Source organism: Cherax quadricarinatus, chromosome 15 (genome assembly GCF_038502225.1).
Source record: "Cherax quadricarinatus isolate ZL_2023a chromosome 15, ASM3850222v1, whole genome shotgun sequence".
Classification (NCBI taxonomy): domain Eukaryota; kingdom Metazoa; phylum Arthropoda; class Malacostraca; order Decapoda; family Parastacidae; genus Cherax; species Cherax quadricarinatus.
Window position 1 is genome coordinate 9,136,311 of NC_091306.1, and position 13,839 is coordinate 9,150,149.

The 13,839-nt window shown below is 37.5% G+C and overlaps 1 protein-coding gene across 1 annotated transcript in view; it reads right to left on the minus strand.

Annotated features, from left to right (window-relative positions):
* Nucleotides 1-470: 470 nt before the first annotated feature.
* The window catches only part of LOC128692017 (interleukin-1 receptor accessory protein-like 1), a 50,340-nt gene continuing 36,971 nt past the window's right edge, over nucleotides 471-13,839 (minus strand). The window contains exons 7-11 of the mRNA XM_070085125.1: nucleotides 7,620-7,772; nucleotides 4,141-4,278; nucleotides 2,295-2,455; nucleotides 973-1,437; nucleotides 471-615 (exon numbers count right to left, since the gene is read on the minus strand). Of these exons, the coding sequence (XP_069941226.1) occupies nucleotides 472-615; nucleotides 973-1,437; nucleotides 2,295-2,455; nucleotides 4,141-4,278; nucleotides 7,620-7,772 (1,061 nt within the window). The 3' untranslated portion in view covers nucleotide 471. The remainder of the gene's footprint in view (nucleotides 616-972; nucleotides 1,438-2,294; nucleotides 2,456-4,140; nucleotides 4,279-7,619; nucleotides 7,773-13,839) is intronic.

The window sequence follows — 13,839 nt, forward strand, 5'->3', positions numbered from 1 at the left end:
CAAACAGTTTTCATATTAGAACGAACAAAGGACATCATTCTCTTCGTATTAAACAAAACAGGAAATGCGTATTAGTAAAGATACAAAAATTAATCGAGACTCAAGAAATCGTAGTAACAAGATAGCAAACAAACCACGGAACGGGTGGGGGTTGAATCCAGGGCGAGTGAGTCGTACAGTGTACGTTTTCGTGTTCTTTCCGCCCACCCCCTCTAAAGATTACCCATTCCCATTGTAAGTGTATGTATTCGTGTAACCCCTTCCCCTTTAAAGTTAACCAGTTCACACTGTAAGTGCATGTATTCGTGTTCTTCCAATCCTCCTCTAGATAACCCACTGACAATGTAAGTGTATGTTCGTGTATCCCCCTCCCTTCTAAAGGTAACCCACTGACATTGTAAGTGTATGTATTTGTGTTCTTCCTATCCCCCTCTAAAGAGAGCCCACTAACGTTATCTCATTGTGGTTACCTCACAGTTTCTCTGCCTCTGTGTGGTCATTAAGACGGCGCTGCTGAGCTGGAGGACCCAGGTGACAGCGAACTGTGTGCCAGAAGACCCTCTTGTGGTCTCCCGTACACAACACCTTGAGGCACTCCCTCAGTGACTCGAACAGCTGTTGGATAAACTCTGTTCATAACTGACTAGCACCAGAAATTCGTAACATTAAAAGCATTCACGAAACATTTTAAAAATAAATATCATTTAGCAACTAACTTATAGCCTGAAAATGAAAAATGAACGAAGTTTTGCTTTATTTTTCCTCAGTTTAAAGAACATTATATGCATATTTATGTTTCCAGATTTTCCATTACGTGTTTTTACAATTTATTAAATTTTATTGCGTACACGATCAATGAATCAGGAAATTAAATATAAGGTAAATAATGATCTCAAATTACGCTCAGATCTTGAAGAAAAGGTGAAATGGATGAGATATGCATATAGAAATATGATTCTCTAAGACACTGACCGAGGAGTTGCTAGGAGCTGCGTGGCTCTCACCACTGGAAGGTAGAATGAAGGGAGTGAGAGAGCAGGGTGACCCGGGGTCCTGTAGACCGTAACTCTCTTCTGTGTAGATGACAGGACCTCCCACCTTTATCTTCATATCATCGTCCGAGTCCTTTTTGGAAGCCGCGTTGTTTCCAGTGATCATATTTGAAAGCCGCTGCTTATTCGGTGACTTGGATCGTGATCGGATGGTTGGAGATACGTCACGGGGAAAAGTCAATTTCGACTCGCATCTCTTGATGCTCCGAGAGATTTTAGTGGTGTGAGTCATCTGCTGAGTGGTGTGGAGTGGCTGGTGAGTGGCAACATCCTCGCTGGGATCGTCCCCCTGCCAGTCACAGCAATAAGGGACATTGATCTTTTGCACCAGCTTCAAGATGCCAAGGATACCACTGGTGTCAGGGACGTCCTCAGTCTTCAGATCCTAATAAAGACAGCATAAAAATCCATTTACATATCAAATTAAACACAATGTACATAAATGTGTTGTTTACAATTAGGAGAGCAGACCAAAACTTGTTGGGTCGCTCTACTGTATTAAATTCAGTACGCAAGGATGTCCTGCAAACAACTTGGAGAGCAAAAATCTTGATGGTTTTTGGTTCGTGAGGGGTTAAACTTTTTACGAACTTTAAAATAAAGTAGTTAAAACATTTTTAAGTTCATTTGTGATTTATAACATACGGATAAACCCAAGATAAGTTGTGTAACGAATGTCTGTTAATGAGTACACAGGAACTCGAACCATGGTCCATGCGAGTAGCAGAAATAGAACTGGAACCAGTCACCACGAGAGTTCTAATAGGTTTGTGTCTCTGTCAACTCTACTGTTCATATATGTATATGTATGTCGTGGCGAATAGGTAAAATTGGTTAATTAGCAATAACTCATTTAAAATTAAATCCTTTCTAAAATTTCCTCTTACACGTTTAAATATATATTTTTTTCATTTATGTTTATGTAAAAATTAGTAATTTTGTACCAAAAGAACCTTGGAAAACTTACCTAATCTTATTATAACAAGCTCAATTTAATTTAGCCTAATCCAGCTAAATATATTTTAGTTTACAATAATTTAATAATAAACAAACACAATGAAATATATTTTTTTCGTTAGGTTCAGAATGATTTTTTGCGAAATTAGTGCATACACAAATTTTCGCTTCCCTTATTCGGCAAGCAGAGCCTTGCTATTTAAACCAAAATCGCAAGTTTTACCTATTCAGCACGACGCATATATATAACACGCCTAAAAAATTCTTAACTAGCAATGATTATACCTTAAGTACAAGCGCCAGGACTCTTGTCTGAGTATTAAGGGCGGCCTGCATGGCATGGTACATGGCCCATGCTGCCCATGGGTTCGCCAGTAAGCATGGAGTCACCACCACCACCACACGTCTGCACTGTGCCACCGCTGCTGCCATCACCTCGATCACCACTGTGAGAAGACTTAGAGTGTTCAGTGTTGTAACCTGCTGACTGCACGAGAAGTCATTAAAGTCTTGATTCACCTCTGCACTAGCTTCAAGAATAATGTTATCTTTAAAATGGGGGTTAAAATGAGCCCTTGATGTATATACATTGAGATATATAAACCCTCAGTGTATGTACACACACTGAGAGAAATACATCTTTCGGTGAACATAAAACTGAGAGATATACACCTCTCACTGTATACACACTGGGTGATAAACACCTCTCGGTGTATACACACTGAGGGAGATATATACTTCTCACTGAAAACGCACTGAAAGATAAACATTTCTTGGTTTAAACACACTGACATAAACCTCCCGGTGCACAGTCATTAAGAGACTTACACAGATAAATACCAAGACAAATTATGAACAATTAAAGATGTCGGAGAAATCACTGATAAGAAGAAGAAAATCTGTTTACTAACGAAGATTTTTTCATGTAGCAGATTCTAATCCTGGACAGTTGAATTAGAGGATACTAAAATAACTGAAGAGGCAATAAAGAAAATGTTACTAGATGCTGATAAAATAAAAGCCACAGGAACAGACAGCATATCACGAACATGCAGAAGACTTGTCCTCTTCACGTGGGAAAATCCTTAAGATTTCAGTACAGTAAAAGAGCAAACACATTGAAAATAACACATATTCTGTACACATTTAAAAAACAATGATCGGGAAAACCCTTTAAACTAGTGGCCGGTTTCGTTGACAAGTGGTGATATAAAATTACTGAAAAAAAGCTATTTAGGGAAAATTGGATTCAATACTGAGAGAATAATAACATACTAACTGGTAAACAATTTGGTTTTCGGTCTGTAAATTCATGCATACCGAATTTGTACCTATTATGACAGAGTTACGGAAATTGTTCGAGATGAATAGTAAGATTATATATGCTGCTCTTATCTGTATTTTTTTGTACCTCTGTATGTATGCTCAAATTGTAAATAATAAAACATGTACCTAAACTTTTATAAAGGTATGGATAGAGTTATCAATGAAAAACTAATTTGGAAATGGCAAAGCAGGAAACAGAAAGACAAAATCCAGCAGACTGTGACAGCGGCAAAGAGAAATAAAGATATTTTTATCTTCTATTCCTCTTTACAAGAGAAAAACACAGAAACAGAAATAGAGATAAATGGAAGCAGAGATGACAGAGACTGTCCCACAGGCAGCTGAAGACTTGTGAAGATATGGACAGACAAGTAGACAGACCCTTGCAGACAACATGAATATAAGTAATCATACTTATAAACAGACAGACGATTGTACATTACGAAAGACAGATAGACATATACAGGCTGAAACAGAAAACGGGTGAGAGACAGGTACATCCAGAGAGACAGACTGGCATTAATAAATATTGACAGAGGCATGCAGACAGATACAAACATACCAGCATAAACAGATGTACTGTACACAGACATACTGGTGTAATGCAGAAGTTCAAATGAAGCGGAACACGGAGAATTATTGTTTGTAAGGCTAGTGAACAAATAAACTGCACGAGGAAAAGATTTGCAGTGAACAACGCGTGTAGTGAGCAATATTTGTAGTGAACAATAAGGGTAGTGAACAATGCAGATAGTGAACAAGAGATGTAGTGAACAAAAGGTGCAGTGAAGGTTGTGGTACTTACGTTCACCACCACACAAGTCACGTTGAGGAAGGAAGCAAGTGTAGCCGTACACGTCTTCCAGTGTTGGCAGCAGCACGGTCCACACCCACCCACACGCTGAGTCGCCGTGCACCACAAACACGTCGTACTGACAACCATCTGTGTACACGTGCAACCTTAGTCCATGATGCTGCTACAGTGGTTGATTATGGTGACGAAATGGATAATATGGTGTCAAAAATTGGTTTATTATGGAGCAAAAGGATAAGTAATGGTGCCCTAATGATTGATTATTTAAAGAAAAGGCTGAATATGGTGCTACAATACATAATGATTCGTGTCGGAATGGCTCATCATACCAACATAATGGCTAATTATAGAGCCGAAATGTCCGTTAACAATCAGAATGGCTGACTATAGTGACAAATAGATTATGATTATGAAATGGCTGGTTATGGTGTCACAATAGCTTACTAAGGTGCCATAATGGTTGCAATGGTGATTTCTATTGGTGTTGCGTTGCCATAGTGCAATAGTTGACTCTTCGTATATTCTGTAATATCGGTGCCAAAATATTTTTTGGCACCGGTATTACAGAATTCAGGAAACACCCTGGTCAGGCTTGTTCAAAATTCGAGTAGAACTCAAAGCACATTCTGGCCAGCTTGTTGCAGAGCATCAGCATTGATTCTGACGCTTCGTACGGAACATTTTCCAGCACTGATTTTGCGAATTATGTAAGCTGTGTACCTCGTGGCCTGAATCACTGTTTTGGTAAGTAATGAAGAATCATTACTAATTTCAACTCCAAGGGCTATTTCTTTCTTTGTTATTTGTGCCTCACCTAGTGATTTCTAGGCATTTTGTATTCGTCCGTGAAATTACTAGAGACGAAGCGGTTAGTGAGAGAGAGAGAGAGAGAGAGAGAGAGAGAGAGAGAGAGAGAGAGAGAGAGAGAGAGAGAGAGAGAGAGAGAGATCCAGACACAAGACATTTCCATATTAATGAGACTAAACTCGGCAGCACACACACAAATCTAGTCGACTTCCAACAATATCTCGTTAGTCTCTATTCGAGTCAGCGAGGCGTTAGCACTAACGAAGAGCCGGAATCCTGGCACTCTATAGGCACTTCATGTGCCTACGAGTGCCTACTGAGTAGGCCTCCGCTAAGTTGCAGCAGGAGATCTATAAAGCGAGATACTGTTGCTTAAAATATTTGTACGAGTTGTCATTTTGGTTCGACCGTTGGGTCCACAATGTAAGGACAAAAGGTTTGACTCCCGGGCTGATCGAGAAATATGGGTAAGACTGGGTGCACCTGCGTGTTTACCTAGAAGTAAATAGGTACCTTGGCGTTTGTCGAGCCTTGTGAATGGAATCCTTGAGGATGGTAGAACCAGGTTTTGAAGTCAGCTCAGGCAGCGCTGCAGCGGTTCACTGCAGCGCCTCTGAGGCGCTGCAGTGAACCGGGTACTAAGAAGTAATGGTATGTTTTCTGTGGTAAATTTTTGGAAGATGCCTAGAGAAACAGTCCAGAATAGGTGTCCCATAGGTCGATCGCTAGCGCACTCAGTTCACACACTGAGGTCCGGTGTTCGAATCTCCGGTACGGCTGGAAAACATTAAGGATGTGTTTCCGTAAGACACCTGGTGCCCCTGTTCACCTATCACTATAAAATGGGAACCTGGGTGTTAGTCAACCGGTGTGGGTCGCATCCTGGGACATAACTGACCTAATTTGCCTGAAATGCTCAGCACACCAAGCGGCTTTCTATATAGTAGTATATCATTAATGTCAGCTAGGCCTGTATACCTTGCACATGTAGAAATATATTATTATTATTATTATTATTATTATTATTATTATTATTATTATTATTATTATTATTATTATTATTATTATTATTATTATTATTATTATTATTATTATTATTATTATTATTATTATTATTATTAGTAGTAGTAGTAGTAGTAGTAGTAGTAGTAGTAGTAGTAGTAGTAGTAGTAGTAGTAGTAGTACAAAAGTTTGAGAACCTTCGAGTTGATGCTTCCATTTTTTTTTCTGCTTTAAGCAGTTTTGAGAATCATGAAGGACTGTTAGTGTAAAGAACTTTGTGAATAAAAGAATAACTGACCAGCTTAAAGACAGAGACAAGCAACAGGGAGAACCATAACATTATCAGTGATGGTCAGTTTATTAGCCAAACACACGTCAGTGTACTCAGAGAACCACTTGGAAAACAAACACTCCAGCCTCTATTTTTTATCTCTACTAAATATGCATGAATGTGCTTAAAATGTGCAATTGCGCCTAAAATATGCATTGCACTGGAGTAAAACATGCATGTATGTGCCCAAAATGTTTGCATGAGCCTAACATATGCCAGTATGTGTTTCAGATATGGCTGCATGTGCCTAAAATATGCCAGTGTAGGCCTAAAACATGAATGTCATGAAAATAAACCTGTATGTAGCTAGAATATGTCTGAATGTGCTTAAAACACGCATGACTGTCCAAATACCCAGGTCAACAGTCGCTCTAGAGCACTGGAATCTAGAGTACTAGGATATAAAGTAGTAGGATCTAGAATCCTTGTGCCTAAGGTACTTGTGTTTAGAGTAATAGGGTGTAGAGTACAGTGTCTTAGAGTACTGATGCCTAGAGATCAGCTTGAAGACAAATAAACTGGTTTAGTCTCGTTAAACCACTGTTTGTTTACCACAAGCAAGTGTCATCTTCCTCTCACATCCGTACAGGAGAAGCGTCAACAAGCTAGAACCGCGCCACACAAAACAGAACTGCGTCACGAGAACTAGAACTACGTCACACGAACCTGAACTGCGTCAAAGAAACTAGAACTGCGTAACATGAATCAGAACTGCGCCACACAAACTACAATTGCATCACACAAACTGAAGCCGATCCAAATATTTCACGAAGATCTCCCGAGAGATCCTGAGATCCCGAGATCCCGAGATCCCGAGATCCCGAGATCCCGAGAGTATTTGGGCAACAAAAAAAGAAATCTCTGAAATCTGGTCATTTACTAGAGAATAACTATTTTGATAGGTTTCAATATTTTTCGATCCTATCACTCGTAACACCTAAATTTATCCTGATAACATTTCAGACCTCAACTAGATCCATACTGGCAGCTTTGAGGCCAAAAGCTAATGGAGTCGAAAAGTTAACTCATAGTTTACACTGCTGGAAGAATAATCGTTTGCTTAGGTAGCAATAGTTTACACTGCCTAAAGTAATATTAGTTGCGGAAGTTGTAGCAGTAGTTACATAAGTAGTCGTAGCTGTAGCAGTGATTATTATAAGCTGCCGTTGCGTCAGCAATTGCAATAGTAGAGGTAGCAGCAGCAATAGCAATAGAGTAGTAATAGTAGTAGTAAAAGTAGTAGTAGTAAAAGTAATAGCAGCAGTAGCAGTAGTAGTAGCACGAGATGGAGGAATAGTACTAGCAAGCCATTTAGTAGAAGTAGCAGTACCTGGCGGTGTGTTGGTCTTGCTGCGGCAGTAGAGAGCCATGATCATCTTGGTGCGTCGCCACACGCAGGAGGACACCACCAGGAACACCACCACCGCCGCCAACACCGCTAATGAGGCTCGGTACTGCCCAGCCTCCAACATCGTCCCCGTCACTGCAAATGGTGGTTGTGCAACGTTACGTTACATGCATGCAAGTAGTGATGGTAGTGGATGTGCTAGTAGCGCCAATGGTGGTAGTGATGGTAAAGGTTGTGGTGACAGTGGGTGTGCATTAGATAGATGTGTAGTGGGAGAGGTACGGATGAACAGGAGAAAAAGAGAGACAGAGACAGACAGAGACACAGACAGACTGACTGACAGTCAGACAAACAGCCAGACAGAGTACATAGGAAAGATAGAATACGCTCTCTGCTGAGAAAAACTATCGGCTTTTATCCAGATTAAGGACTTATATTTTCATGCTGGCAGGGACAGGTATGAAAAAACGGAGGAAAATATACCATACACTGTTGAAAAAACGGCATAAAATTTACGTAAGATGGAACTGGATGGAAGGCGTGGACTGCAACTATCCCTACTGTAATAGTATTACTATCATAATTACTCATGTTGCTCCATTTCCACTCACACAGCTGTGTGTACCAGTGGTTCTACTTCCGGTTGCCACTAGTTCAATCATGACTATCACAACTCTGCTTCTACCACTACTACTGTTAGTAACTCAGATGCCTCGCTGTCAACTGCTCGTCCCGACGAAGTCACTGACCAAACATCAGGAATCTGTTGACTTGAGATTGCCTCATCTGTTGTATGTACATGACGATCCTCGTGAGTCTCGCATAAGTTAGTGAGTGGTTGGTGAGACAGTGAGTGCAATAGGCAATATCTCTCTCCTGTCCTCCCTCACCATACCCTATATCATGTTGGTCACTGTAACTCATATTGTAATAATGTTGGTAGAATTACCGACAATATGTTAGGTAAAAGGGCACAAGTGTAACTAATGTGACAATTTATTATGGCAACGTAACTGCTTGACAAAGCTCCTGGAGAGAGAAACGTTGCCACAGTAAAATGTCACATTAGTTGAACTTGTGTCCTTTTACCTAACGTAACTCATTATCGTGTTTTCTGCCATATAAAGCATTTTGGGCTGACCAGCAATCTTGACTGATAGATTTATACTGAGCATGTAGATCCTGAACCGTCTAGCTACTTCCACTAGGACACAATGTAACTAGTTGTCCCGTAGTTCGATGGCTACGGGACAGCTACGGACAGCTACGGACAGCTACGGAGTTCGAATCTCCTCCGATATGGCCGGAAAACATCTGGGACGTGTTTCCATAAGACACCTGCTGCACCTGTTCACTCAGTAAAATGGGTACCTGGGTTATATATATATATATATATATATATATATATATATATATATATATATATATATATATATATATATATATATATATATATATGCAATAAGATCACAGTAAACAGGTGATTTCAGAATATGCAAACCAACCACTCTGAAAGAATACAGAAATTCCAAGCGCTTTCGTGACTACTCACATTATCAAGGAACTATGAAAGTAAAGCATCCAAGGAAGCTATATAAGGGGTCTGGCCAGCACCTCACTATCAGATACCACAACGGTTAAACACCTGACGCGCGCCGACCCAACTTGGATAGGTCCTTTGCACAACTCACCCCACAAACTATTCTACCCAAGAAAATTTAAAAATTATTTGTCCAGTGTATTATTAAATTCTTCCCAAATTCTATTAATTATAAATGGATCTAATTTATATAAACCAAAGGAAATATTCATATTATTGTCAAAACTGCTTTTTATGAAACAAGATTCAATTATATTCCTGTTGACCATGGACTTGCTTGATACTACTTTCTCAACTTTTTGAAAATCAATTGGATGGTTAAAATCTCTTACATGAATAAATAGAGCATTGGAATCTTGTCCAGTTCTAATGCTATATTTATGTTGTTTTAATCTTAGTTCGAGATTTTTACCAGTTTGACCGTAATAAACTTTATCGCAAATTTTACAAGGAATCTTATAGACACATCCATCAGCATTTTGGGGGGGGGGAATTCTTTATCAAAAGTTTTTTTACTGTATCAAGATTTTTGAATACAACTTTAATATTAAAAGTCTTAAGAAGAGAAGGCATATCAACCAAGTTTTGATGGTAAGGGAGAACCAACATATTTTTAGTTGAATAAGGCTGGTTGTCCCTTTTTGGATTGTAAAAAGTATTTCTAGCAACTTTAAAAGATTTATCAATTACATTTCTTGGGTATTTTAAATCATTACCTATTTCATAAATTTTGGATATTTCCTCATCTATGAACTCAGGACTACAAATTCGTAAAGCTCTCAAAAACATTGATGAGAAAACAGACAGTTTGACTCTATCTTGATGCGAGGAATAATAGTGGACATAGCAACAGTTATTTGTGGGTTTTCTGTAAATTTTAAATTTGAATTCATTATTACCCTTAATAATTAAAACATCTAGAAAAGGCAATGAGTTATTTTCTTCAAACTCAACAGTAAAGTTTATAGAATGGGCTAAGCTATTTAATTTTCCTAGGAAATGGTGTATATCTACATTTTTGGGCATAAGACACAAAATATCATCAACATATCTGAACCATTTAGCTCTATTAGGGAGGATTGTGTTAAGTAACCTTGTTTCAAAAAATTCCATGTATAGGTTACTAAGAACAGGTGAAAGAGGATTTCCCATTGCCATACCAAACTTCTGAGTGTAAAACTTATCATTAAATACAAATTTTGCATCAACAATGCAAAGTTTAATAAGTTTAATGATAGTAGGAACTGGCAATGGTAAATCATAGTTAACGAGTTCTTCAGATAAGAAACTTAATAAATCATCAACAGGAACTTTCGTAAACAAGGAAGTAACATCAAAACTAACCATGTTAAAATCATTTAAGTCAGTCAAGGAGCATAATTTATCAACTAAGTCTATGTTGTTTTTAACATTAAAGTTAGAAATTTTGCCAACAATAGGGCTCAAAATATCAAACAAGCCATTTGGATAATTTATATGAAACTGACCCTATGGAGCTAATAATTGGTCTGACTGGATTCCCTGGTTTGTGTGTTTTTATTAGTCCATACATGTAAGGTAAAGATGGATTAGTGGAAATAAATTGTTTGACTAATTCATCTTTGCCTTTCAGTAGAAGTTTTATTGTTTTATTGAAATTGCTGCTAACGGTTTCTAGGGGATTTTTCCTAAGTTTCGAATAGGTTTCAGTATCATCTAAGAGATTATTCGTTTTTTCTTGGTAATCATTTTCTTTCATAATTACTCTTGCATTTATTTTGTCTGCTTTAGTAAGGCGCAAATTTTTTTTTGTTATTAAGTGTATCATAAGCCTTAAAGAATCTTTGAGGGCAATTGGGAATGTTTGGTTTCAACATAGAGCTATATACCATTCCTTTACTAATATTAATTTCATCAGAGGACAAATCAGAAAATTTTTCAAAGTTACAAAAGGCTTTTGCAATTTCAACATTATTAAGTTTTTTTGAAGTTGCGAAACTTAAGCCAAAACTTAGAGCAGCAGTTGTATTTTTGTCTAAAATTTCATCTGATCAGTTAATTACAAAGTTGTTATTAGCATGCTTTGTCCAATCACTATTTTCAATTAAAATGTCTAATTTTCTTTGTAGTTTGTTTTTGAGTTCATTACAAATTCTTCTGAGTTTATTATAGCAATGATCTAACATACTGTCTTTCCATTCTGATGGAATGGCCTGATTAAAAGAGTATTTTTTGAATTTTTGGAATTTTTTGAAACAAGGTTGCTTAACACAATCCTCCCTAATAGAGCTAAATGGTTCAGATATGTTGATGATATTTTGTGTCTTATGCCCAAAAATGTAGATATACACCATTTCCTTGGAAAATTAAATAGCTTAGCCCATTCCATAAACTTTACTGTTGAGTTTGAAGAAAATAACTCATTACCTTTTCTAGATGTTTTAATTATTAAGGGTAATAATGAATTCAAATTTAAAATTTACAGAAAACCTACAAATAACTGTTCCTATGTCCACTATTATTCTTCGCATCAAGATAGAGTCAAACTGTCTGTTTTCTCATCAATGTTTTTGAGAGCTTTACGAATTTGTAGTCCTGAGTTCATAGATGAGGAAATATCCAAAATTTATGAAATAGGTAATGATTTAAAATACCCAAGAAATGTAATTGATAAATCTTTTAAAGTTGCTAGAAATACTTTTTACAATCCAAAAAGGGACAACCAGCCTTATTCAACTAAAAATATGTTGGTTCTCCCTTACCATCAAAACTTGGTTGATATGCCTTCTCTTCTTAAGACTTTTAATATTAAAGTTGTATTCAAAAATCTTGATACAGTAAAAAAAACTTTTGATAAAGAATCCCCCCCCCAAAATGCTGATGGATGAGTCAATAAGATTCCTTGTAAAATTTGTGATAAAGTTTATTACGGTCAAACTGGTAAAAATCTCGAACTAAGATTAAAACAACATAAATATAGCATTAGAACTGGACAAGATTCCAATGCTCTATTTATTCATGTAAGAGATTTTAACCATCCAATTGATTTTCAAAAAGTTGAGAAAGTAGTATCAAGCAAGTCCATGGTCGACAGGAATATAATTGAATCTTGTTTCATAAAAAGCAGTTTTGACAATAATATGAATATTTCCTTTGGTTTATATAAATTAGATCCATTTATAATTAATAGAATAATACACTGGACAAATAATAATTTTAAAAATTTTCTTGGATAGAATAGTTTGTTGGTGGTTGTGCAAAGGACCTGTCCAGTTGGGCCGGCGCGCGTCAGGTGTTTAACCGTTGTGGGATCTGATAGTGAGGTATTGGCCAGACCCCCTTATATACCTTCCTTGGATGCTTTACTTTCATAGTTCCTTGATAATGTGAGTAGTCACGAAAGCGCTTGGAATTTCTCTATTCTTTCAGAGTGGTTGTTATGCATATATATATATATATATATATATATATATATATATATATATATATATATATATATATATATATATATATATATATATATATATATATATATATATATATATATATATATATATATATATATATATATATATATATATATATATATATATATAGTTCCTTGATAATGTGAGTAGTCACGAAAGCGCTTGGAATTTCTCTATTCTTTCAGAGTGGTTGTTTTGCATATTTTGAAATCACCTGTTTACTGTGATCTTATTGCATATATATATGTATGTATGTATATAGATAGATAGATAGATAGTTAGTTGACACAGATTTTGTCCTCAGCCTACGGACACCTTGCCTTCTAATTTGATAAATATAACTGTTATTGGGCAGGGGATCTGGTATCAACAGTCTTATATCTCTGGCAGGTATTTCGTCGTCCGTTTGATTTGTTAATACTCATCATCTCCAAGGATTTTATTATATGAAGGCCGTTAATTTCGTCAATACTTGGTTTAGCGATGTCAGGCCCTGACAACAAATTGTGCTGCCTCGGGGCATATCATGATCAGTTGTAAACAATGACCCGAGGAGTGAGTTGTGTGTGAACGCCGATCCCTGTTCTTATTCGCTATTTTTTTCGTTACTGCTAAACAAAGATCCTGTCGTTGCTTTTATCCTTTTTCTAAAGCATTTATTCTCTTACTTATTTGAAGAATTCTTTGCGATTACCTGTGATGTTTTCTGCAATTCGTACTACAAATTCTTGTTTAGCATTTCTGATGTTTCTGTCTGTGACTGTCTGTTGTGGGTGTGATCTCCGATGTTACTAGTCAATTTAAATTTCTTACATACATTGCTTTGTTTTGCCTGTGGTGTCAGCCAGCTGTTTTGCCTGAGGTGTCAGCCAGCTGTTTTGCCTGAGGTGTCAGCCAGCTGTTTTGCCTGAGGTGTCAGCCAGCTGTTTTGCCTGAAGTGTCAGCCAGCTGTTTTGCCTGAGGTGTCAGCCAGCTGTTTTGCCTGAGGTGTCAGCCAGCTGTTTTGCCTGAGGTGTCAGCCAGCTGTTTTGCCTGAGGTGCCAGCCAGCTGTTTTGCCTGAGGTGTCAGCCAGCTGTTTTGCCTGAGGTGTTAGCCAGCTGTTTTGCCTGAGGTGTCAGCCAGCTTTTTGCCTGAGGTGTCAGCCAGCTGTTTTGT